Source organism: Bos taurus, chromosome 6 (assembly GCF_002263795.3).
Source record: "Bos taurus isolate L1 Dominette 01449 registration number 42190680 breed Hereford chromosome 6, ARS-UCD2.0, whole genome shotgun sequence".
Classification (NCBI taxonomy): domain Eukaryota; kingdom Metazoa; phylum Chordata; class Mammalia; order Artiodactyla; family Bovidae; genus Bos; species Bos taurus.
The window spans coordinates 72,253,731-72,280,702 of record NC_037333.1 but is presented as its reverse complement, the minus strand read 5'-3'; the positions used below and the strand labels follow the sequence as shown (position 1 = coordinate 72,280,702).

Below are 26,972 nucleotides of genomic sequence, written 5' to 3'. Positions count from 1 at the left end.
GGTGCACACTGTCTTATTGTCCCTGTACCTGAGGTTGCTGACATCAAGGGGTGGGCATGTGATGGCACCAATCATTAGGTTGTGGTATGTCATCTCTAGAAGGACTGACGCTGAAGCTGAAGCTCCAGTACTCTGGCCACCTGATTTGAAGAACTGACTCATTAGAAAGACCCTGATGCTGGGAAAGATTGAAGGAGGAGAATGGGACGACAGAGGATGGCATCACTGACTCAATGGACATGAGTTTGAGCAAGCTCCAGGAGATGGTGAAGGACAGAAAAGCCTGGCATGCTGCGGTCCATGGGGTCACAAAGAGTTAGACATGACTGAGTGAGTGAACAACCACCACAAGCTCTACACCCAGCCTTTTAGACTCTGTGATGGCAGAATTCTGCAGACCTCCCATCTGCTTTGCTAGCTGGCTTTTTGTGCCAATAGGATGTGTATGGGGGACACTGCAAGTCAGGGTGACAGAGGAGGGACTCACTGTTTCTTTTAGTGGTGCCCCAGCTTTGGCCCTTCACTGGCAGTGGCAGCTGGTTCCAGTCTCCAGCTTAATTTTAGAAATTACTGTATTCACTTGTTGTGGAGTTCCCTGTATAACCCCATTGCCAACACCTACACTAGAAAAGCTTCTAGAGAGCCCTGACCTCCTTCGTTAAGTTCAGCCCCCAAACAGTTTCTGGGACATAGAAGATGCTGAAGAACCTGGGGTTGACTGACACTCACAAGGTTATCCAGGGCTCTTACAACGTTCTTGTTTGCTGCAGGGACGGGGTCGCCTTAGTCGCTTTCTCCCTACAGAAGGGTTGGGGGCGGGGGCGGGGGCGGGTAGGGAAGTGGGAAGCTAGTAACCACCCTCCTCTACCTTACTTTCCCCACTTCCTCCATATCCTCTCCTCGCGTCCATCCTTGCCTGGCCCTCCTCCCGCCTCCAACCTGCTCTGTTCCTCCTCTTCCCCCTGCCCGCCCTCCCTCCTCCTGCTTGCCTTTCCTTCACATCCCTCTGTCACGTGTCCAACCCGAGGGCGCAGTCAGTGTCGCGCGCGCAGGCGCTGGAGCGCACAGGGACCCGACCGCCGGCCAGGCGGGAGGATGGCGCTCGTGGGGCTGCGCTTGGTGCTGTTATTCTTGGTTGGGGACTCGGCAGGTAATGGTCACCAGTGGGCTTGGCAGCCAAGGAAAGCGGAAAAGTTACCTGGGGCGGGGGGGGGGGGGGGGGGTATCATCGCTTCTCGGCCTTTTGACTGAGATCAAGTGTAGAGGGGGGTCTCGCTAACGACTGCCCCTCCACGCACCTGTTACTGGCGGTTCCAGGCCCGCCCCGCGGTTGTCTAAGGACACGAACTTGGGGGTGTGCGCGAGTCACATTTTGGAACCACAGTGTTGTTGCTTGGGCTTTTCTAGTGACCCTGCTGCCTGCGCTCTCTCCCTTAAAGCAGATTTTCTGGAGTCCAGGATCAGGAATCGGGTTTTTATGTACCCGGGGCCCTACCGAACCTTGGCAGAAGATGTACAGGAATCAGGAGTTGTGAATGCCAAGTGTGCCAGGCACTCTGGGGCTCATGAGAAAAGGGCCTCAGGCCAGCCAGACTTGACACCCACTTTCAAATGAAGTTAAAATGGTAACATCTAGTGGTAAGCTTTGTATTTATTATCCTGAGCAACAAAGGAAAAGAATATCGTGAATTTTTGAGTTATTTCTCTGACTTTTGGGTTCTTTTAGCCAGGAAAATTGATTTTTTTATTTCTTAAATACTGTGAAGGAAGAGAGGGGAAATGGTCCCCAGATGATGGAGGGCTGTGGAGCAAAGAGCTAGGGATCCTGAGGCATTAGGGAAGCCCTGGGGGCAGTAGTCAGGGTCTTCCTGCAGTCACTTTTGTGAATTAGCTGGTGCTCACATCTCTTGGCTGGCATACCTCTGAGGTAGGTGTCAGTCAGTACGGGCTGTGGGTTCATCTTCCGCTGGCTCTGAATGTCCTGCTGGATACAGGGACCCATTCTGTGGGGACTAAAGCTGCACTAAGTTCTGTCGCAGCTGAAGCTCCATCCTGTTCCTCTTGGAAGCCCCCCTCAAGGAACAGTAGGTGGACCATGGGACATGGCCTCTTCTGCTGTTGTTCCAAGGGTTGGGTAAGCATTCTCCCACTGAGGCTCAGGGGAGGTTCCCTCTGATCTCTAAACTTCCACTGGCTCCTCAGGAAGCAGCTGCTGGGGTGAGGGGAGAGGATCACCAACCTTATGCATGTATGTATCTGAGGAAGGCATGAGAGCCTCTTCTCTGATTTTTGTTATGTAGCTCCAAAGTCCTCTCTCAAGCAGACCTATTAGAGCGGTCAATTATAGAACTGGTACCAAACGTTTTCTGTGTGCCTGCTAAGAGAGGTGCCAGCATACAACTGAATATACTTTCTAGAAGTTCTTCAAAAGCTGGACATGGGAGAGAAAGGGAGAAGGTGCAGCTTGTATAAATTACAAGCTGGATTTAAAAAACCCCTTATGAAGAAGAATTGACCTTAATCATATCCTTTTAAATGTCTGTTTTCTTCTTGCAGCCTCTTTGAATGCTCAATTTAGTCAACATTTAGAACAAAAAACAGTAAGTAAGAAACCACTTTTACTGTTTCTACTAATACAATGAAGCCCACAAAGGTTGGGGTTGGAGACTGGTTTCAGGTCTGACATGCCACTTTGGAAACAGTTGACTGAATCTTTAGAAATCAGATTATCAGGCAGGCTTTTTGATACAATGTAAATTTTGGTTGAAAAAGGCTCAGTCCTTGGGACTTCCCTGGTGGTCCAGTAGCTAAGACTTAGAGCTACCAATGCAGGGGGCCAGGGTTTGATTCCTGGTCAGGGAAACGCATGCTGTAACTAAGAGGTTGCATGCCACAAACTAAAGATCCTACATGCCGCAACCTGGCACAACCAAATAAATAAATAATTTTTAAAAAGAAAGGAAACAGCTCAGACCTTGGGAGCCTCAGGGCTTTGTTTCCTTTGATGATTCAGAAGGTCCTGGGCCTAATAATTATACGTTGTACTAAACATTTTATGTATATTAATAAATTAGATTGTGTGAAAGTAAGGAAGACCAACCAAATGAGAACAAGAAAAAGGAGTTATTCAACATGTACCCCAGTGTTCATTGCAGCACTATTTACAATAGCAATGGCACCCCACTCCAGTACTCTTGCCTGGAAAATCCCATGGACAGAGGAGCCTGGTAGGCTGCAGTCCATGGGGTCACTAAGAGTCGGGCACGACTGAGCGACTTCACTTTTCACTTTCATGCATTGGAGAAGGAAATGGCAACCCACTCCAGTGTTCTTGCCTGGAGAATCCCAGGGACGCGGGAGCCTGGTGGCCTGCTGTCTCTGGGGTCGCACAGAGTCAGACACAACTGAAGCGACTTAGCAGCAGCAAGACATGGAAGCAATCTAAATGTCCATTGACAGATGAATGAAAAAATAAGATTACATACACACACACACAAACACAGAGGAATATTGCTCAGCCATAATAAAGAATAAAATAATGCCTTTTGCAGCAATATGGATAGACATAGAGATTATCATATTAAGTGAAGTAAGTCAGAGAAAGACAAATATCATGTGATATCATTTAAATGTGAATCTAAACTATGACACAAGTTAACCTATCAATGAAACAGAAACAGACTCAGATGTGGAGAACAGACTTGTGGTTGCCAAGTGGGAGGCAGAGGGAAGGATAAATTAGGAATTTGGGATTAACATATACACACTACTATATATATAACATAAACAAGAAGGACCTGCTGTATAGCATGGGGAACTATATTCAATGTCTACTAGTGATCTATAATGGAAAAGAATCTAGAAAAGACTCACTTTGCTGTACACTGAAACTAATATAACATTGTAAATACCTATATGTCAATTATCTTAAAAAGTTAATTAAACAAAAGAGCTAGTTATTCAGAGCTTGATGTAGCAAGTGAGTCAGTCATGTCACTTGTGTTTTAGCTGAGACTCAAAGGCAGAGGAGTGGGAAAGCTTTATAATGGGAAAAAGGGAAGGAAGGCATCAGGTGTGCCCTGATTGAGGCTGTTGGCATGGGGAGGCTGGAGGTGGGAAACTAAAGGCAGGCATAGTATGTGAATGATTCAGAAGGCATATTTGGCTTTCTCTAATTGGGCCTAAGTTGGAAGCAGGGGTAAAATTTAGGGAAAATATCAGTTGTTAATCAAGCCTTGGCAGTTGTGGGCCAACTGTTATATAGCTTACTGTTTGACTACCTGGATATCACTAGAGATAGCTGTCTGATTTCTTATAAGTCTGATTCACAGCATGTTGGCTTCCTGGACTGGTTATTCTAAATAATGGGTTGGTTTCCTGGCTAGCTTGCTAAGGTTTTGGGTGATAGTTCTATTTTAATATTTGGTCTGACACTGTCCATTTTTACATGCAATCTCTGTTCTCACAATAAATAGAGATGATTATTTTACATACGTGAATATTGATCTCAGTGGGTAAGGTAACTTTGAGTATTCATGTCAGTGCAGACCATTTCCAGGAAACCTTACCACCCTGTTTTCTTCCTCCAAAGTAGACATAAATGCACTTTCTCTTTGTTTCCATTCACACTATACTGCATCATCATCATTACCATACTAGTGTAGGGGAGGAAAAAAATCTTCCCTCTACCCTTCTAAGTTTTCAGCTGGGGCCTATACAACAAAGGAGAGATTAACCAGAGAAAAATAAACAAATGTTTATTAACAAGTGTATTGTGCATACACATGGGAGTACTAAGAAATGTGTAACTCAAAGAGGTGGCTTAGAAATCTGCCTTATCTTGCATATTTAACAGAAAGCAATACATTTGTGAAAGATACACCCAACTTTATGCAGAGTTCCAGAGAATAGCAAGGAGAGATAAGAAGGCCTTCTTAAAATGAGCAATCCAAAGAAATAAAGGGAAACAAAAGAATAGGTAAGACTAGAGATTTCTTTAAGAAAATCAGAGCTATCAAGGAAATATTTCATGCAAGGATGGGGATGATAAAGGACAGAAATGGTAAGGACCTAACAAGCAGAGGAGATTAAGAAAAGGTAGCAAGAATACACAGAAGAACTATACCAAAAAATTTTAATGAGCCAGATAACCACAATGGTGTGATCACTCACCTAGAGCCAGACTGGAGTGTGAGTGAGGTCAAGTGTGCCTTAGGAAGCACTACTATGAACAAAGCTAGTGGAGGTGATGGAATTCCAGCTGTCCTAAACTATGATGCTGTTAAAGTGCTGCACTCAGTAGGTCAGCAAATTTAGAATACCCAGTCTTGGACATAGTGTTTCCAAGCTAGGACTGGAAAAGGTCAGTTTTCATTCCAATCCCAAAGAAGGGCAATACCAAAGAATATTCCAACTACTGTACAATAGCACTTATTTCAGATGCTAACAAGGTAATGCTCAAAATCCTTCAAGATTGGCTTCAGCAGTACACGAACCAAGAACTTCCAGATGTACAAGTTGGGTTTAGAAAAGGTAGAGGAACCAGAGTTCAAATTGCCAACAATCATTGGTTCATGAAGAAAGCAAGGGAGTTTCAAAAAACTTCTGCCTCATTGACTACACTAAAGCCTTTGACTGTGTGGATCACAACAAACCAAGGAAAATTCTTAGAGATGGGAGTTCCAGACCACCTTACCTGTCTCCTGAGAAACCTGCATATGGGTCAAGAAGCAACAGTTAGAACTGGAAATGGAACAACTGACTGGTTCCAAATTGGGAAAGGAGTATGTAAAGGCTGTATGTTGTTACCCTGCTTATTTAACTTATATGCAGAGTATATCATGTGGAATGCCAGGCTGGATGACTCACAAACTGTAATCAAGATTGCTGGGAAAATATCAGCAACCTCAGATATGAGATGCTACCACTCCAATGTGAAGAGAAACTAAAGATCCTTTTGATGAGGGTGAAAGAGGAAAGTAAAAAAGCCAGCTTAGAACTCAACATTCAAAAAACTAAGATCATGGCATCTGGTCTCATCTCTTCATGACGAATAGAAGGGGAAAAAGTGGAAGCAGTGACAGGTTTTATTTTCTTGGGCTCCAAAATCACTGTGGCCGGGGACTGCAGCCATGAAATCAAAAGATGCTTGTTCCTTGGAAGGAAAGCTGACAAATCTAGCCAGCGTGTTAAAAGCAGAGACATCACTTTGCCAACAAAGGTCCATATAGTCAAACCTATGGTTATTCCAGTACAGATGTGAGAGTCGGATAATAAAGAAAGTGCCAAAAGAATTGATGCTTTCAAATTGTGGTGCTGGAGAAGACTGTTAAGAGTCCCTTGGACAGCAAGGAGATCAAACCAGTAAATCCTAAAGGAAATCAATGCTGAATATTCATTGGAAGGACTGTTGCTGAACCTGAAGTTCCAATATTTTGGCCATCTGATGCAAAAAGCCGACTCTTTGCAAAAGACCTTGATGCTGGGAAAGATTGAAGACAAAAGGAGAAGGAAGCGGCAGAGGATGAGATGGTTAGGTAGCATCTTCGACTCAGTGGACATGAATTTAAGCAAGCTCTGGGAGACAGTGAAGGACAGCAGAGACTGGCATGCTATAGTTCATGAGGTTGCAAAGAGTTAGACATAACTTAGGGACTGAATAACAACATTTGTAGATAAATGACAGGACAAAGGAAAATTGTTTTAGGCTTCCAAGAGTGGCAAACAGTAGGAAGATAAATAATGGGAGGAAACTAATGGAATAAAGTTTGTTTGCAGGTTCCTTAGGTGCCATTTCTGGGCTGATAAGAAACCAGAATCATTTCCAGTAAATGAGAATTTATATTCTGCCTTTAGGCAGAAAAGGGGAAGTCAAAACTGCATGTTGACTGCCTTTAGCTCCAAGTAATGTTTATGTCAAGGAGTCATATTTTGAGATGACATAGCCTGGGTTTCTTTCAATAGTAAAGGATACCAATCAGTGTTCTAAATTCTTTATATGGAGTCACTCACTTAATCTTTTACAGCACAGACTGTGGGTACCATTCTTATCTCTCTGGCCAAGGTCACATGGAAATGGTGGAACTGTAGTTCCAACCTAGGCATCTGACTCCAGATCCAGTGCTTTTAATTACCCAATCATAGCAATGAATTGTAATTGTCTGTCTCCCCCTAGTAAGCTGTATATTTTGTGATGTCTTATTGTTTGGTGCCAAATTTTCAGCATTTAATGGGTACCTGTCAGGAAGCATTTAACAGGAGGCTTCCTGTGTGCTGTTTTGGATCTGTCATGAATCCTCTGTTCCTTATCAATTCCTGAATATTCAGGAATTAAGAGGAGTGGCAAACCACTCCCAGGGTTGAGGAATGCATGCATTTCCTTCGTTAGTTTTTCCATAAGGTGATAAGTAACTATTTACGACCCTCTTCCTTTTTATGAACCATAGGGTAAAAGTGATTATTTACAACCCTCTCTCTTTGATATGGATTGCCTTATGTTTCCTTGATAATTTGTAAGTCTGGACTTTTGATCTTTATCTTTGCTGAACAAAGCTACCTTGTAAGACAGTATATATACCCACACTATGTTGAATAAACAGAGAAGGCAATAGCACCCCACTCCAGTACTCTTGCCTGGAAAATCCCATGGACAGAGGAGCCTGGTAGGCTGCAGTCCATGGGGTCGCTAAGAGTCGGATACCACTGAGCAACTTCACTTTCCCTTTTCACTTTCATGCACTGGAGAAGGAAATGGCAACCCACTCCAGTGTTCTTGCCTGGAGAATCCCAGGGACAGGGGAGTCTGGTGGGCTGCCGTCTATGGGGTTGCACAGAGTCGGACATGACTGAAGTGACTTAGCAGTAGCATGTTGAATAAAACACTCTTGTTCCATCAGAGCTTGGGTCCCCGTGTCTTTCTTTTTCTCTCTCTCAGGCTAATTCTTTGGAGTGCAGAAGCCCACTGAGCTCACTTTCTTGCCTGGGCTTGCAAGACGCTTGCGAGAGGGTGCCCTGTGCCTACGTGAAGCAGTGCAAGCCCCGTGTCAAGGGCTTTATTGGTTTTCTGCATAAACCAAGGAATATCGGCCTCTTTCTCTCTTTTATTTCTTATCATCGACTCTGGACCACCAGGTTCCGGTCCATTAAAGGACCTCAACAAGTGGTGCCCAGAACAGGGGCCTGGTATACATGGCATATTCAGACAGAGTGACTCAAGGACCTATTGAGGTCAGTAAGTACTAAGACATGGGTCAAATGGCTGGAAAGCCCCATCACTTTTCTATTTTACTTCATCACTTAAAGTTCAAGGACTTTCAGTTTCACACCAGCAAATAGAGGCTTGCCTTCAGACAGTGGTTGAATGTAACCCCCTTGGTTCCCTAATGAAGGTAGTTTTGATTTAGAAATTTGGCACCGGGTCAAAGAGAATGTTGAACGAGCTGCCAGACAGGGAAAAAATATTCCGATAGATTTCTGGCCCCTATGGGCTCTTGTTAAAGCTGTGATTCTGCCATTTCAAGGTAATTCTAGCCCTCCCGATATTCGACATCAGGCAGAACACTTATTACATAAATATGAATTAGATGATGAAACCTTACAAAAGGCCCAATTAGAACAACATAAAATATTTTAGAATTTTCCTACAAGCCCTGCCCCAGTTGCTCCAAGCACTCCTCCCCTACCAGCGGGCACAAATCCCAAAGTCTCTCCCTTGCTAGAACCTAATGATTCTGGCAACGACTCCCCTAAGACACCTTTTGACATTAAAACTGACAACACCTTTCTGAATAACAATAATAAGTTTTTACCACATTCCCTTAATTGTAAGAATTTGCTACCTACTCACTCTCCTTCAAGACAGAGGCTCTCTGAATTGCTGGCTTTGCAAGTCTCTGAAGCTGATGGTTTCTCCGCCTTTCCAGTTTTTAGAAATCCTGATGCTCAAGGGCACATAATACCTCAATATGAGGGTATTAACTTTTATCACATGCAACAAATTAAAAAAATCTATAACTGTATGGCCCACATTCACCTTTTACTAAAGTACTTCTAAATTCTATAACATCCTCTATTGGAAATTTTATTCCCCATCATTGGCGAACTTTAATAAAAGGTCTCGTTAAACCAGGAGAATATCTTCAATGGATAATGTGGTTTCATGATATAGCCAGAGATCATGCTAACAAATACTCGAGCTGGTGCGCCCCAAAATCAAATTACTTTTGAGATGCTAACTGGTACAGGACAATTTGACTCTGTAGAAGCTCAAATACAGTGCCCTCCTTTGTTACATGGACAATTAAAAACAGTGACCCTTGAAGCTTGGGATTGAATTACTCCTCAAGGGGAGCCTACAGGTAGCTACACTAAAATATTGCAAGGACCTAATGAAACGTATGCTAATTTTTTAGCTAGATTAGAAAATGTTATTCCTCATACTGTAATTGGAGAAAAAGCCAAAAGGCAACTAGAGAAATTGCTTGCTTATGAAAATGCAAATCAGGAATGTCAAAAGGCTAATAGCTCCAATTCGTGAGACAGGGATTATTATTGATTATTTGAAGGCTTGTCGAAGTCTAGGATCAGAAACTCAAAAGATACAAATGCTAGCTGAAACAATGGTTGCTGCCTTAAGGAAGGGAAATGAAGGAACTTTACATGTGGAGATAAGAACCATTTAAAAAGGGACTGCCCTTTCTAAGAAAGCTAATAAAAAACCTCCAAAAATCTGCCCTTGCTGCTGTAGAGGAATGCATTGGGCCAATGCATTAGATTTAGATGTAAATCTAAATTTGACATTGAAGGGAAACCTATTCTGGGAAACTCCAAGCAGGGGACCCCCCAGGTCCCCTTCAACAAAAACCAGGGGCAAATTCCATCTTCTCCCTCAAACTCTCAACATCCGGCAGTGCTGCCGTCAATATACCAGCCCTAAATGACTTTCTCCTTTACCCTCAAGCAGTCCCCTCTAGAATACCTACCGGACTTTTTGGACCTCTGCCCCCACAAACCTTTGGTCTTTTACTTGGCCGATCTAGTTTGACTTCTAAAGGAATTACTGTCCACCCTGGAGTAATTGATTCAGATTATAAAGGAGAAATTCAAATTATGATGCCATCTCAGATTTTATTGCAATTCAAAAAAGGGGATAAAATTGCTCAATTACTTCTTTTACCTTACATTTCTATTAACTCCTCTAATGATGTACGGACAGGTGGATTCAGCGGTACAGATCAAAAACAGTCCTTCTGGACATCATTAGTATCTGAATTTGCCCGACTGACTATAAATATCAAAATTAATGGTAAAAGATTTTCTGGTCTCCTTGACACTGGCTCTGATATTACTATTATTTCCAAACATTTATGGCCCAAATCCTGGCCTGTACAAAAAATTTCTTGCCAAATTGCAGGGATTTCTCAAACCAAAGTACAAGAGGTTTATCAGAGTACTCAAATTTATCCATGTGAGGGACCAGAAGGCCAACCTGCAACATTAAGACCTTATGTGATAGATGCACCCCTTAATCTAATAGGAAGGGACTTACTTATGCAATGGCAAACTCAGATATACATTCCACATTTTTCCTAGGGGCCACTGCTCATTTAACAAACGATATAATTATTAAAATAACTTGAAAGAATGACGAGCCTATTTAGACAGAGCAGTGGCCCCTCATAAAGGAGAAATTACAGGTGGCTAAGGAACTTATAGATACACAACTAGAATTAAAGCATATTGAAGAATCTTGTTCTCCTTGGAACTCTCCTATTTTTGTTATAAAAAAGAAATCTAACAAATGACGTCTCCTAACAGACCTTAGAAAAGTTAATGCATCTATGAAACCTATGGGTGCATTACAACCAGGAATCCCATCACCTACCATTATTCCTCAAAATTGGGACATTATCATCATTGATTTACAAGATTGCTTTTTTAATATACCTTTATACCCTTTAGACTGAGAGAGATTCGCTTTCTCTCTCCCTTATCCTAGTCATATCGGACCTCATATATGGTACCAATGGACTGTACTGCCACAAGGGATGATGAATTCTCCCACCATAGCTCAACTATGCTTAAAAACTCTGGATTAATCATTGCCCCTGAAAAAATTCAAACCTCTACAACTTACCATTACTTGGGGTTTGTTGTTGATAGACAATATATTACTCCCCAACTAACTCAGATCCGTACTGAAAAATTATCAACCTTAAATGATTTCCAAAAGCTCTTAGGTGATATAAACTGGATTAGACCTTCTTTAACTGATTTCCAAAAGCTCTTAGGTGATATAAATTGGATTAGACCTTCTTTAGGCATTGCTAGTGGAGAAGGAAATGGCAACCCACTCCAGTGTTCTTGCCTGGAGAATCCCAGGGATGGCGGAGCCTGGTGGAGCTGCCGTCTATGGGGTCGCACAGAGTCAGACACGACTGAAGCGACTTAGCAGCAGGCATTGCTAATTATCAACTGAATACCCTATTTAATACTTTAAAAGGAAATCTTTGAAAACTTTTCTAAATGTCTGCCCTCTTCCACTAATATGGAAACTTTAGCTGAACAACTAGCTGATCAATTATCTGGGCTAGACCCACGAGGATGGTTTCAAAATATTACCCACAGCATCAGTCTGGAACTGTAACTTTGGTGATTGTCTTGGTAATTATATTTGTTGTTTATCATTGCCTTTCTAGAAGGTTGGTTACTACTAAACAAACTCAATTGGTCAGGACCTTTTTTACAAATATAATAAAATAGGGGGAATTGTCAGGAAGCATTTAACAGGAGGCTTCCTGTGTGCTGTTTTGGATCTGTCATGAATCCTCTGTTCCTTATCAATTCCTGAATATTCAGGAATTAAGAGGAGCGGCAAACCGCTCCTGGGGCTGAGGAATGCATGCATTTCCTTCGTTAGTTTTTTCATACGGTGATAAGTAACTATTTATGACCCTCTTCCTTTTTATGAACCATATGGTTAAAGTGATTATTTACAACTCTCTCTCTTTGATGTGGATTGCCTTGATAATTTGTAAGTCTGGACTTTTGATCTTTATCTTTGCTGAACACAGCTACCTTGTAAGACAGTATATACCCATACTATGTTGAATAAAACACCCTTGTTCCATCAGAGCTTGGGTCCCCGTGTCTTTCTCTCTTTCTGTCTCTCTCAGGCTAATTCTTTGGAGTGCAGAAGCCCACTGAGCTCACTTTCTTGCCTGGGCTTGCAAGACCCTCGCAAGAGGGTGCCCTGTGCCTACGTGAAGCAGCGCAAGCCCCATGTCAAGGGCTTTATTGGTTTTCTGCATAAACCAAGGAATATCGGCCTCTTTCTCTCTCTCTTTTACTTTCTAATCTTCAACTCCAGACCACCAGGTTCCAGTCCATTAAAGGACCTCAATAGGTACCCAATAATATTTTTGCTCAGATGACTCAGTTTTTCCTGGGTTTGAATTTCTTTCAGAAAATGGGGATAATAACAGTGAAAATTCACTCTGCCATCCTCCATTTAAGCAACTCACAAATGACCCTGTCCTTTCTCTCTGAATAATTTCTACAGGAGACCGATCACTGACTGGTTGTAGATTAGTATCTTGTATGACTCCTCTCTTATAAAGTGGACTATTTCCCATCAGTGGAGTTATATTTTTCACCAAGACTCAAGTGGCTGTGTTCAAAAGCCCCTTATGAGAGTTTCCAGTCTTATTTTAATTAAAAATGTAAAGACAGTATAAACATGATTGTAAAGAAATAAAGCCATTTATATGAGAACTGTGTCAAATACTTTTGAGACTTGCTAAAAGACAAATTCTAAAACAAAATAATTGCTCTTGAATTAGGTGTAGGTAAAACAATAGTAAATAATTGGGGAATTGTTTTTTAATTGTACATTGCCTTGTTGTAACAATGTCTCTAAATTCTTGCCATATTTAAAAGTGGGTAGTTTTACCCCCAGGAGATATGTAGACTGTCATTTTGATTGTCATGACCAGGGAGTTGTTGCTGGCATCTAGTAGATAAAGAACAAAGACAATACTAAACATCCTACAATGTACAGGACAACCTCACACAGCAAAGAATTATCTGGTCCAAAATATGAGTGCAGTTGAGAAATCCCTTCTAAACAAAACAAAACAAGAAATCGTAGGTGATTTATTATGGGTATGATTTTTGCAGTGATAGCACATAGAACTCAATTAGTTGAAACATTAATAGGAAAAGTCTTACTTAGGTCTGGTCAGGTAGGATTAGATTCAGTTGCAAGTAGCATGGATTCAAAATAACAGCTCACAGAGCTGCCATCGTAGGATGTGGCTTTTATCATCCTGGTCTGTATAGGGGAGGGTTTCATGCACCCAGGAACAGGATAGAGGAATGGACAAAGGAGACTAAAAATTAGGAGAAGCAGAGGACAGGCTCAATTTTCCTTTAAAGGAGATCCTCAGAAGCTACTACACAATAATCCCATTTGTATCCAGTCAGCCTAATCTTGATCATGTGGTCATACCTAGCTGCAAGGGAGGTTCTCTTAGTGTAAGTAGTATTACCCCTGGCCATGTGCCTTGTGTCATACATCAAAAAGATTGGCAATCCTATTTTCTGTTTTAAGAGAAAATGCTTAGGATATGTATTTTTTGTTATTGTTTCCCTGCTTTAATTGACTTTTTCAATAAAATGACCAATTACCAGTTGTCCCAATCTCACTGGGAAAAGGGTTTCTAGTCTCCTGTGGAAGCTGTCCTGGAAGCCATCATCTTAGTGAGCCTAGAGCAGGAAGAACACATCAGGCTCCTAGAAGGAGATAGAATCCTGAACAGAGGATGGAAAGGGTTAAAAGTTTTTCTTTAGTTCAGAGTTTGGCCAATGCCCTATCCTACTTAGGTCTCTATGAATCCATATAATATGAAGAAAAAGGTATATTTCATTTATTCAGAATACTAAACACTTGTTCTGAAGTGAGGAAAGAGGATCACTATTACTAAAACAAAACAAATACAGCAGGTCATATATTCAACCTGTTTTTAAAGTGAGCCTCTGCATGGTGGTCACACGACCACTGTGACCAGTTCTAGTCTTGGTCCTGCTGGAGACTAGAGGTTATGAGCAAGACATATTACCTCTCTGGCCTCCAGTCCATTGAATCTGAGGGTTGAGTTCCATGATCCAATATCAGTTTGTAAGGGCTGCTGTAATAAAGTCACAAACTGAGTAACTTGAACAACAGAATGGGTTGTCTCACAGTTCTCAAGGCTGAATGTCCAAACTCAAGGTGTCAGCAGGGTTTGTTCCTTCTAAGGGCTGGGAAGGAGAATCTTCCTTCCATTCCCCTCTCCCAGTATCTGGTAGTCTCAGGCATTCCTTGTCTTGTAAATGGCATTCTCTTGGTGTCTTCACATGATTTTCCCTGAGTGTGTGACTCTGTTTCCAAACTTTCCCTTTTATAAGAACACCAGTCATATAGATTAGGACCCACTCTCCTAAACTTATTTTAACATAATTTCCTATATAAAGACCCTAATTCCACATAAGGTCACATTCTGAGGTGCTAGGGGTTAGGACTTTAACACATCTCTCTGGGTGGACACAGTTAAACCCATAACAACCCCAAAGGTCTAATTCTGAACATACTATTTTCTTTAATGATGTTTTTCAAATGCCAGTATATTAAAAGTCCAGAGAAAAAGATTCCTGAGCATGTCTTGGTGTTATGCCAAGGGATTAGGTGGAATGGAACAGGTCATTCTCATGTAGGTGGTAGTGAAGAGCAAATTATGAAGCTGGAGGATAGATAGTTACGTAGATTTGATGGCAAGTCTTGGACTTTCATTTTAAAAATCAGCCATATTGAACCTTCCTTTGAGGTCCTTTTCTTACATAGCAGATATTGATCCATTGCTTCAACACTGCATCTGATTTTTGTATTAGAAAAAACATATTTTTGTTTGGGAAAAAAATCTTTTTGTAAGATATTTCCAGGAAATCTAGGGAAACTTAGGGCTTTGTCCTCCTCTAAACTGCTGTATGATGAGAATATCTCAAGTTATTCTCCAATTTCTGTCTTCCTTTCTCTTTTCTAGCCAAACTGCGATCAGTATAAATTACCAGGATGTCCCAGGGACTTTAGCCCTGTGTGTGGAAGTGACATGTCCACTTATCCCAATGAGTGTATTCTGTGCATGAAAATCAGGTAACAATTTATAATATAAACTAGGTGCATTTTCTTTAGTTCTTCTCTTGCATTTTGATTACTTAGCAAGTTGTGACTCTTCTTGGACATAAGAATCAAACGTGACATAAGTAGCTCTGTTTTAAGACTGACATTTAAAAAGACCCAGAATCTTTCAGTGTATTTTCTAGGTCAAGGTTAGAAAAAGAAGTGTGTGATCAATCAATTATAAATGAGATAATTAAGTAATGTACTATCCAGGGATGGGTAGTTTCCCAAAATTTATTGAGGATTGTAGCAGTGGTGCTGCTTGCAGCCCCATCATTCAAGTCTGTGCCGAGCACCAAGAAAGAAGACCTGGGTCTGTTATCCACGGTTATGGTTCAGTGTGTTTTCAGAGGAATGAAAGAAGACAAGGGAAGGAATTATAGCTATTTCTGGGTTTTGAGGCAGATTATGGAACTGAGGCGCTGCTATGTAAAAAACCCTAGCCCATTATCAATTCCACCCATCCTGGCATAGCAGGAAAGGGAGCAGGGATATCCCAGGCCATCAAGAATGCTTTGTCCCTCAGGAGACAGGATGGCAAAGTGGTAGGACTTAAGCACATGTCCTCTCATGAAAACACCAAAATCACAACTAACTGCTGAACAACCACTGACAGAAAAAACTGGAGCCTACCAAAAAGATATTCTACATTTAAAGATAAAGAAGAAGCCACAACAAGATAGTAGCAGGCATGCTTTCATGATATAATCAGATCTCATACCCTCCAAATGGGTGACCTGCAAACTGAAAAATAGTTATATTGCAGAGGTTCTCCCACAGGAGTGAGAGTTTGAGCCTCATGTCAAGCTCTGCAGCCTGGGGAGTCCAGCATTGAGACAAGGAGATTCAAGAGCATCTGGCTTTGAAGGTCAGCAAGGCTTGCGTGGAGGAGCTCCACAGGACTGGAGGAACAGAGACTCCGCTCTTGTAGAGAACACACAAAGTTTCACATATATTGAGTCTTAGGGCAAAGCAATGATTCCATAGGAGCCTAAGCTGACATACCTGTGGGTCTGGGATGGTCTCCTGGGGAGGCAGGAATCAGCTGTGGCTCACTGGGGAACAAGGACACTGGTGGCAGAGACTTCATGGAACATTCATTGGCATGAGCTCTCCTAGAAATCACCATTTTGGCAAAAATTCCTGGCCCCGCCCAATAGCTGGCAGCCCCACCCATCAGCAGACAAGGTGCTTAAAGTTGTCCTGTGCCAACATCTGCCTATAAATACACCCCTTGACACAGCCTGTCTACCAGAGGGACAAGACCCAACTCCACCCACCAGTGGGTAGGTACCAGTTCCTCCCACTAGAAAGCCTGCACAAGCCCCTGGATCAACCTCATCTACCAGGAAACAGACATTAGAAGCAAGAACTCCAGTTCTGCAACCTGAGGAATAGAGACCACAAATATGGGTAGTTAGACAAAATAAAATAGGAGAGGAATAGGTTTCAGATGCAGAAACCAGATGAAACCCCAGAGAAACAACTAAGTGAAAGGTAGAGAGAGGCAATCTGCCTGAAAAGGGATTCAGAATAATAATAGTAAAGATGATCCAAGATCTCAGAAAAAGAATGGAAGCATAGATGAGAAGACATAAGAAATGTTTAATGGAGAGCTAGAAGATTTAAAGAACAAACAAACAGAGATGAACGATACAATAAGTGAAATGAAAAATGCACTAGAAGGAATCAATAGCAGAATAAATAAAGCAGAAGAATAAATAAATGAGCTGGAAGACATACTGATAGAAAATACTGCTGCAGAACAGAATAAAGAAAAATGAAAAGAAATGAGACCGTCTAAGAGACCTCTGTGACAATATTAAATGCACAAATATTTTGCATTATAGGGGTCCTAGAAGGAGAAGAGAGAGAGAAAGGGCCTGAGAAAATACTTGAAGAGATAATAACCAGAAATTTCCCTAACATGGGAAAGGAAACACTCATTTAAGTCCAGGAAGTGCAGAGAGCCCCATACTGGATAAACACAAGGGGGGATATGCCAAGACACATATAAATCAAACTGATAAAAATTAAAAACAGAGGAAATAAAGGAATAAAGAGCATAAACGAGAAAAGCAACAAATGACATACAAGGGTATCCCCATAAGATTATCAGTTGATTTTTTTCAGCAAAAACTATCCAGGCCAGAAGGGAGTATGTATTTAAAGTGATGAAAGGGGAAAACCTAGGACCAAGAATATTCTGCCCAGCAAGGCTCTTATTCAGATCTGACAGAGAGACCAACAGCTTTATAGGTAAGCAAAAGCTAAGATCATTCAGTGCCACCAAACCAGTTTTACAACAAATACTAAAGGAACTTCTCTAGATGAGAAAGAAAAGGCCACAACTAGAAACAAGAAAATTACCAATGGCAAAGCTCACCAGTAAAGGCAAACACATAGTAAAGGTAGGAAATCATCTACACACAAACATGAAGTCAAAACAGCAACTGTAAGAAGAGGAGAGTACAAATGCAGGATACTGGAAATGTATTTGAAATTAAGAGACCAGCACCTTAAAACAATCTTGTATATATCTCTATCTATCTATCTATCTATATAGACTGATATATAAAACCTCATATAAACACAAACCAAAAATCTACACACACAGAAAAAAGCAATCCAAATACAACTCAAAAGAGAACAAAAGGGAAGGGAAGAAAAAAGACCAACAAAAACAAACCCAAAACAATTAACAAAATGGCAATAAGACCATACATATAGATAACTGGCCACCTGATGCAAAGAACTGACTCATTGGAAAAGACCCTGACACTGGGAAAGCTTGAAGGTGGGAGGAGAAGGGAACAACAGAGGATGAGATGGTTGGATGGCATCACTGACTCGATGGACACGAGTTTGAGAAAGCTCTGGGAGTTGTTGATGGACAGGGCCTAGCATGCTGCAGTCCGTGGGGTTGCAAAGAGTCAGACATGACTGAGTGACTGAACTGAACTGATAGATAATTAGCTTAAATGTAAATGGATTAAATGCTCCAACCATAAGACATAGACTGGTGGAATGGATTTAAAAAAAAGCGCCATATACATGCTACTAGAGACTCACTTCAGATACAAGAACACAAACAGACTGTAAGGGAGGGTATGGAAAAAGGTATTTCATACAAATGGAAAGCAAAGGAAAGCTCGAGTAGCAGTACTTATGTAAGACAAAATAGATTGTAAAATAAAGACTGTTCAAAGAGACAAAGAAGGACACTACATAATGATCAAGGGATCAATCCAAGAAGACATAACAACTGTAAATATATATGTATCCAACATAGGAGCACCTCAATATATAAAGCAAATGCTTACAGCCATAAAAGGAGAAAAGGGAGTTGGGGAAAAGTTCCACCTACACTGTTGGTGGAAATGTAAATTGATACAGCCACTATGGAGCGTCCTCAAAAAACTAGAATAGAACTACTATATGATCCAGTAATCCCATTCCTGGGCATATATTTGGAGAAAACCATAATTTGAAAAGATACTTGTACCCCTACATTCACAGCAGCAATAGTCAAGACATGGAAGCAGCCTAAATAGCCCACCAACAGAGGAATGGATAAAGAAGATGTGGTATATATTCAGTATTACTCAGCCATAAAAAAAAAAAAAAATGAAATAATGCCATTTGCAGCAACATGGATGGACCGAGAGACACAGAAAAACAAATACCATGATATCACTTATATGTATAATCTTAAAAATGATACAAATGAACTTATCTATGAAACAGAAACAGACTCACGGACTTCAAAAACAAACTTATGGTTACCAAAAGGGAAAGGTGGGGGGCGGGATAAATTAGGAGTTTGGGATTAACATATGCACACCACTATATACAAAATGGCACCCCACTCCAGTACTCTTGCCTGGAAAATCCCATGGACGGAGGAGCCTGGTAGGCTGCAGTCCATGAGGTCGCTAAGAGTCGGACACGACTGAGCGACTTCACTTTCCTTTTCACTTTCATGCATTAGAGAAGGAAATGGCAACCCACTCCAGTATTCTTGCCTGGAGAATCCCAGGGACAGAGGAGCCTGGTAGGAGGCTGTCTATGGGGTCACACAGAGTCAGACACGACTGAAGTGACTTAGCAGTAGCAGCAGCATATATAAAATAGATAATTAACAAGACCTACTGTACAGCACAGGGAACTTCACTCAAAATTCTATAATAACCTATATGGGAGAAATAATCTTAAAAAGAATGGATATATGTATAGGTATTATTTTGTAATAACCTAAAAGGAAAAAGAATCACTTTGCTGTGCACCTGAGACTAAAACAACATTGTAAATCAATTATACTCCAATATAAAATAAAAATTAAATAAAACAAGAATATATTTAAGTAGTTAAACTCTGTGGCAGAATATTGTGTTTTTTTAAAGTCAGAAGGTATGTACAAGCAACCTACACACCCTGCACTATTAGCTGGAAAATAGGTCTTAATAACTCTATCTGGTAGAATGCTTAGTAATAAATATATTACATCTGATTCCCTTTTTGTAAAACACTTGACCAGCTCATGTGACCATGACTTCTCCTCTAGGTATGCTGGTTTGTATTTCAGGGGTCCATTCTCTGACCTCAGTCTTAAGTGAGTTACCTAGGTCTTCTCAAGAATGATTTCTTGGAAATGTTAACAGTTCCCTGTACCCTAGGGTTAGGAGAAAAATAGCAGAGTTGGGCTTTCACCCTCATTGTTTCCTAGATTTAGCTTTAAAAATGACTGTCACCCTGGAGAGAATATAATGTATTATGACATGGGTCTTTTTAATACAAACAGTGGGGCAGTTTCAATATGACAGATAATGTTTCAATATGGTGGCCCCAGGTAGGCTACCCAAAAATGTGCCACGATAGCATATTAAGTATTGTGTATTAAAGTTGCTTAAGAAAGAGCCAGTGCATGAGGGATGCTTTGACCCTTCTGTCTCTCTCCCTGAAAGCAGGAAATTAATGTCAGGTGAAAGATGTTCTTCCTGCCTCTGAAGGTAGAAAAGAAAGTGAAGTCGCTCAGTCGTGTCCAACTCTTTGCAGCCCCTTAGACTGTAGCCTACCAGGCTCCTCCGTCCATGGGATTTTCCAGGCAAGAGTACTGGAGTGGGTTGCCATTTCCCACTCTTATATCAGAGATTGGGAATTTAAAGCTAAAAAGCCTGTATAAACAAAGTTTGTTACTTTTTAAATTTACTACCCCAAGCCAAAACTCTGTACAGATTCTTCACTTATTAAGTACCCAAAGCCTAAGTTTCTTTCTCTTATCAATTCCTCACAAATGTATTGCTTCTTTGTCTAAAAAGAATAAAAGCTGCCTGTTTTGGTCACTTATTAGGTCCCATTTCCATGAGACCTCTGTGCATCCTGAATAAAAATTTTTCTTTTTCTCCTGTTAATCTGTCTTGTGTCCATTTTATTATTAGTCTAGCCACAAGAACTCAAGAGGGTAGAGGGAGAAATTTCTTCTACCCTGACAGTTGGTGAGCCAGGAGGAGCCTGGTTGGAACCCGCTTCTCACCCTGAGGCTACTGCAGCTGAGAGATCCTGGGCCCTCTGATAAAGACCAGCAGAAGGTAAGATTTCTTACCAACTCAGCTTCCTGGATCTCTCCCTGCAAGGTCTGGTGGAAGGGGAAGTTGGCAAGAGTTCCTTATTTCCTCTCTAAATTTAGATTAGCAGGAGAAAATATTTGTCGAGTTAGCTCCTTGTATTTAGTAACTCTTGGAAATTCTTTTCTTCTCAGAGATGGTCACTGCTTTTTGTCTCTGTCTGTTGTGTTGTTTCCCATAAGAAGGAAGAACCATAGGGCAGCATGCAGGCACATGCCCTATAAGCCTGTTGTTTGAGCTGGCCTCACAAACTGGTGAGTTAATGGTTCTCACCAGACCTGCATCTACTTAAACAGACCTTCCTGTGGGTCTTCCATATAAAACCAGATATGTTCTTCCATCTTGTTTTATGTTCCGAGAGCTCTGCCATTTGAAAGGTGTATCTGGTGGTCAGTTGACTAGACAAGTTCTGAGACACAAAGTCAGTACTCTCTTTGTCCGGCCATACCAGCTCTCAGGGGCGTTTGTCATGGGGTCCCTATCCATAATGGGCTGTTGTGTGTCAACTTTCATTGCCTTATTTTCTTAGACTAACAATGAGAGTGAACTTTCTAATCATGTGAGAGCTATATCCTTGGAAACACCTTTTTATCTTTTGTTAAGCCATAAAAAAGGCTTACTGGTTTGAGTCTATATTTGAAATTAATATAAAATCCTATTCATCAATGGACAAAGGATCCTTTTTTTAAAAAAAATAATTTATTTTTAATTGGAGGATAATTGCTTTACAGTATTGTGTTGGTCTCTGCCATACACCAACATTAATCAGCCATAGGTCAAAAGATCCTTTAAGTAGGTTGTATTTAAGAGGAAAAAAATTTGAAAGCTCTCATCGTAAATAACTGTTACTTGGTACTTATGAGAGGAACACATTGAAAGGAAAAATAAACTATAATGGTGAGCCTTAGAGAATCCCTTATTAAGATGAAAAAACAGAAATTAGACTTAAAAGTAAGATCCAACATAAATTCCCCTTTAAAAAAAAATCGCCCACCTCCTCTACAATTCCTCAGGCCCTCCTAGGAATAACCAGGAAGTAGATTAGCTGGAAGCTTAATACAAACAATTATCAAGGGCTAATAGAAACAATTTTTTTCTTTGTCTTGCAAAACTACAAAATTAGAAATGCAACTGTAGAAACAAATCAAGACCCACTTGTTTTACCATTTCCAAAAGCTTACCCGTTCCTCTTAAAATGCCTTCTAGATATTATAGAAGATCACAATATTGGAGCAAAACTGTCCTGTACTTTAAAAATTATTTTAAAATAATAATTACCCTAAGGCTTATAATAATAGATAAATATAATCCAAAACTCCTACGAGAAAACTGAACTTAAAAGGCCTTTTTTTGGCCTTAAAGGTTATAAATATTGTCATATCTTTGAAATGTAAACACAGCCCACCTTGCCTGAGATTAAGCCTCGATTGGCTGAATTGGTATAACCTGAAACTGAAAAAGAAAAAGAAGGAAAGATGCCTTTTAAAACACAAACTGCTGAAAGGATCTCTTGCCCAAATTCGAGTAAATCACACCCCTCTACAACTGTTTGTGAAGGACAAATACAGAACTTAAGTCCTTCCCACAAATAATAAAAGATGTTAGCCATCTCCGTGAGTAAACTTGATTTTCTAAATTCTTCGGTAATTTAATTTACACCCTTAGAGTTTGGTAAGTTAAATGATGGGAGGTCATTGGATATCTGTATCATTTCCAAAAAAGAAATGTTGGAGCATGTGGGATCCTCGTTGCACCATGCGATCTTTCGTTGCAGTGCACAAACTCTCCAGTTGCGGCACACGGGCTCTCTAGTTGTGGTGTTTGGACTCCAGAGCATGCAGGCTCATTAGCTGTGGGCTTAGTCACTCTGTGGCCTGTGGGATCTTAGTTCCCCAACCAGGGATTGAACCCATGTCCCCTGCATTGCAAGGAGGATTCTTAACCACTGGACCACCAGGGAGGTCCCTCTTGTGCTTTATTGAAAAATTGTGCCATGAAGTGGCATTTATTTCTAGAAATTATGAAATGTACTTATGTTTGCCAAGTCACAAAATATGGTTCACAGTTGTTTCATTATTCCCCCCCAAAATTTAGATTTCAAAGGATTAATAATTCTAATTAATATATGCAGTTAAAGTGTTCCAGAAATGAAAAAAAAGTATTAAGTATTTTGGGCTAAGAAAAGGTAAAGAGGTGCCTTTGTTAAGGAAAAGGAAAGAGATTTTGTCCTAAAGCAGGCTATTTCTAAATGTGAAAGAAAACAAGGGACAAATAAAATGAACATAGAAAATTGCAAAAGGTTTATGAAAAAATAATCTTAAGGAATTTTATGTGTGATCAGGACTAAGACTGGAATGAGTTTACTTAAGGAATATCAAAGGAAACTGGTACAAAATTAAAATCTGGTGTTTATCTCTGTTAAAAAGTTTTCTTGTTCAAAAGTACAAAGTTCTCTTAGATTGTTGGTCTAGTCTTAAAAAGAAATTGTAAAAGAAAAAAAGTTTTCTTTACCTTTAATATATCTGTCTAGAAAACCACATTCTATATTTTGTCTTTATCAGGTTTTTGATCACTTAGAAGACACCCACAAAAAAACTCCTAAGTCTTTTCAATATTAAAAGAACTAAAGCTTTTTACAACTATTTAGCTTTCTGTATTTGCCAGGGACATGTTTGTCACTGATTATATGGATAGCTAAATATTGTTTCACAGTGACCAATAATCCTATTTGACTAAGTGTTTCAAAAATGTTTGATATTTTTGACAAACTCTGCAAAATTCCAAATGAACTCTTATTGAACTGGAAATGACTTTGGGGTTTTCCACAGGGCCCCTGGATACCTCGATCAAAAATTTATTTTCTGTACTTATAAAAGAGCTATTAAACTAATTAGGCTTCTTTTTTATGTTAAATTACATAGAAAGCATTTATCAAGTAAATGATAAATCTTCTTAGGTTGTATTGTATGGATAAATGTTATTAACCTAAATGTTCTAGAAAATAAATGAAATCCCTAAACTTTGGATATGTCATTATATGTTAGCCATAATTCTAGTTATTATCTTAAAATGATAAGTCTTAGAGATAACTGAATTTTCTTATCAGTTCCATTATAATGAATCAGATCTTCAATAGTGGACATTTTAAAGTCATTTATCATTTACACACAGTTTACTGAACTGAACTGAACTCTCTTACTCAGATGCTTCTACAAAGGCTTTCTGCAAATATGTTTTATTTTAAGGGAAATTCATGGAAAGAAATCTAACAAATATCCTAGAATATAGGTGTCTGATGACTTTCAAATCATACCTGGATAAGAATTTACAGAACCCTAATGGAGAAACTGATGGCTTCAAAAATTTTTTAACAGATCAAGTGGAACAAGAATTCACTATGAGACTAAATAAACTGAGGACGATAATTGTAATTTTTATTAAAATGAAACATTGCTGAGTTTTAAAAATGTTTTCTCCAGATTTAAGGAAATCTTTTTGTCTTTTGTAAGCAGCACTGAAACATTTCTTTTTCTCTCTGCTGGATCCCTTCAGAAGTTAGAAACTCTCAGTGAGTATTCTTTTTTCTTGGCAATATAGTTATTTGCATAAGTTCAGTAAGAATCTGCTTTTCTTACAACACAATTGGAAACATTAATTATAGTATCAGAGCTTTGACTGGAATGTCATATTGGTGAGAGACATGCATAGACTCAGATATGACCAGATAGCTTTGAGGAACTAAGGTTGACTTTATGGAGCCAATAAAGCCCTTTGGAAAAACAGCCTAGAATCTTACTTTCAGGTTTCCCAGCAGCCTTACCAGGTAAGTAAGGAAGGTCATTTCCTGGGACCTTTAGGAAACAGTGTACTTTGGAGTCTTGTGTGAAGAGAGGAATTCACCCAAATCTATATCTATTGCAAAGTCTGTTGGTGAATGCTTGGCTTGGCTTCTTATCCTTGAGAGGCTATTAAAAATTCAATCTGAAGTTCCTCATAAAATGTTCCAGCAAAGCAGATTTAAGAGAGTCTATGTGGTCAATCACTATTCTTGCTGTACTTATGTAAACAACCAGGCCAGGTTTATTGAATCTAGACTTATTTTATGAAAAAATTAGTCTGATTTGGCCATCTTTGGTAATAATTGTAGAAAGAAAATTATCTTTCAGCAGAAACTATAATACACACTATAAAACAGATTTTAGTTCTGTTCATGGTCTTTGAGGTTTTTGTTATTTACTACCATAAGCAGAAACTGTTACAGATTCTTTACTAGTTTTAAGCAGCCAAAGCTTAAGTTTCTTTGTCCTCTTTAATTCCTCACAAATGTACTGTTTGTCTAAAAAGTAAAAAGTATAAAAGCTCTCTGCTTTGGTCACTTATTAAATCTCATTTCTATGAGACCTCCATGCACAAGAATTAAAATTGCTTTTCTTCCTGGGAATCTGTCTTGGGTTCATTTTATTTTTATTCCAGCCACAAGAACTCAGGACAGTTGCAGGGAGGGATTTAATAATAAATATGTTTTTATGGTTGTTCAATTTGCAGGGATGATGGTCATGATATTAAAATAATCCGAAGTGGACCATGCTGATGGAGCATTTCACAGAAGAGGAATTGGAGAAACCACCTTCCACTGCACACTAAATGAACTTCATTTCCCGCTTTTCTCTTTTCCTGTATTTCTTTGCATGAGATTTTCTGAGATGAGTTGTGTAGGAGGGCAGTGACTGATAAAACAACTACAAAATCCTCGTTTTTGGCTTTTGTCATTTTAGTTAAGCTTATTGCCCAGATGACCTATGCATTGCTTTATTTAGTTGGAATAAAATCAGTACTGTATTTAATCACCACTGTTCACTATCGACTATCCATTCTCACTCAGCAGCCTCAGGTGGATCTTTTCCTCTCAAGCAAGGGTGAATTTCACTAAGGGAGAAGTGGAGTCATTTTCGAGAGGGCAAGGTTTATTCTTCCTCATTCCTCTAAATCTTGAAAGTACAATGTATGTGTAGCTGGTACAGCATTCTGCACAGATCAAATAATATGATAGACTGGAGCTGACTTTAGCCAGAGTTGGTAAAGTCAAAGAATCATCACAAGATACAAAATACAAAAAGTAAATCTCCTTTAAGCACAATTTTCCTTAAGGGTTAATGCAAGAAATTGCTTTTTCCTTTCTTTGAGAGCAATGATTCTCAACCCTGGGTTAATTTTCCCCAGAGGACCTTTGGAACTATACAGGCATTTTGGGTGTCACAGCTTGAATGGTAGATGATCCTGACATCTAGTGGGCAGAAGCCAGGGATGCTACCAAACACATCCAGCTCCCACAACAAAGAAATTTTCCCTCCAAAATGTCAGTTGTTCAGTTGCTAACTTATGGCCGACTCTTTGCAACCCCATGGACTGCAGCACACCAGGCTTCCCTGTCCTTATCTCCCAGAGTTTGCTCAAACTCATGCCCATTGAGTCGGTGATGCCATCCAACCATCTCATCCTTTGTCGTCCCCTTCACTGGCCTTCAATCTTTCCCAGCATCAGGGCCTTTCCAATGAGTTGGCTCTTCACGTCAGGTGACCAAAGTATTGGAACTTCAGCTTTAGCATTAGTCCTTCCAATGAGTATTCACGGTTGATTTCCTTTAGGATTGACTGGTTTGATCTCCTTGTGGTCCAAGGGACTCTCAAGAGTCTTCTCCAGTACCACAATTCGAAAGCATCAATTCTTTGGCACTCAGCCTTCTTTATGGTCCAATTCTCACATCCATACATGACTACTGGAAAAACCATAGCTTTGGCTAAAGGGATCTTTGTCAGTAAAATAATATCTCTGCTTTTCAATATGTTGTCTAGGTTTGTCACAGCTTTTCTTCCAAGGAGCAAGTGTCTTTTAATTTCATGGCTGCAGTCACCATCTGCAGTGATTTTGGAGCCCAAGAAGATAAAGTCTGTCTGTTTCCATTGTTTCTCCATCTATTTGCCATGAAGTGATGGGACCAGATGCCATGATCTTCGTTTTCTGAATGTTGAGATTTAAGCCAGCTTTTTCGCTCTCCTCTTTCACCTTCATCAAGAGGCTCTTTAGTTCCTCTTCACTTTCTGCCATAAGGGTGGTGTCATCTGCATATCTGAGGT

General features: G+C 40.1%; 2 protein-coding genes across 7 annotated transcripts in view; one reads left to right on the top strand and one right to left on the bottom strand.

Moving 5' to 3' along the window:
* Positions 1-26,972, bottom strand: part of RESTA (RE1 silencing transcription factor A) — a 148,377-nt gene that overhangs the window by 54,797 nt on the left and 66,608 nt on the right. The gene's annotated exons all lie outside the window — the stretch shown is intronic.
* LOC101902029 (serine protease inhibitor Kazal-type 2) lies at positions 1,065-25,685 on the top strand. Of its 6 annotated transcripts, none has more exons than XR_807394.4 (6): positions 1,065-1,150; positions 2,557-2,600; positions 15,078-15,187; positions 20,653-20,802; positions 24,391-24,406; positions 25,384-25,685. XR_807394.4 is itself a non-coding variant. In XM_010806151.4 (5 exons), the coding sequence occupies exons 1-5, from the start codon at positions 1,096-1,098 to the stop codon at positions 25,407-25,409; spliced, it is 291 nt and encodes a 96-aa protein (XP_010804453.1). In that variant the 5' UTR covers positions 1,065-1,095; the 3' UTR covers positions 25,410-25,685. The 6 variants fall into 6 exon arrangements, 2 of the variants coding, with proteins under 2 accessions (XP_010804453.1, XP_010804454.2); XR_807393.4 differs by having other exon boundaries at positions 24,351-24,406; positions 25,384-25,415; XR_807392.4 differs by lacking the exon at positions 24,391-24,406.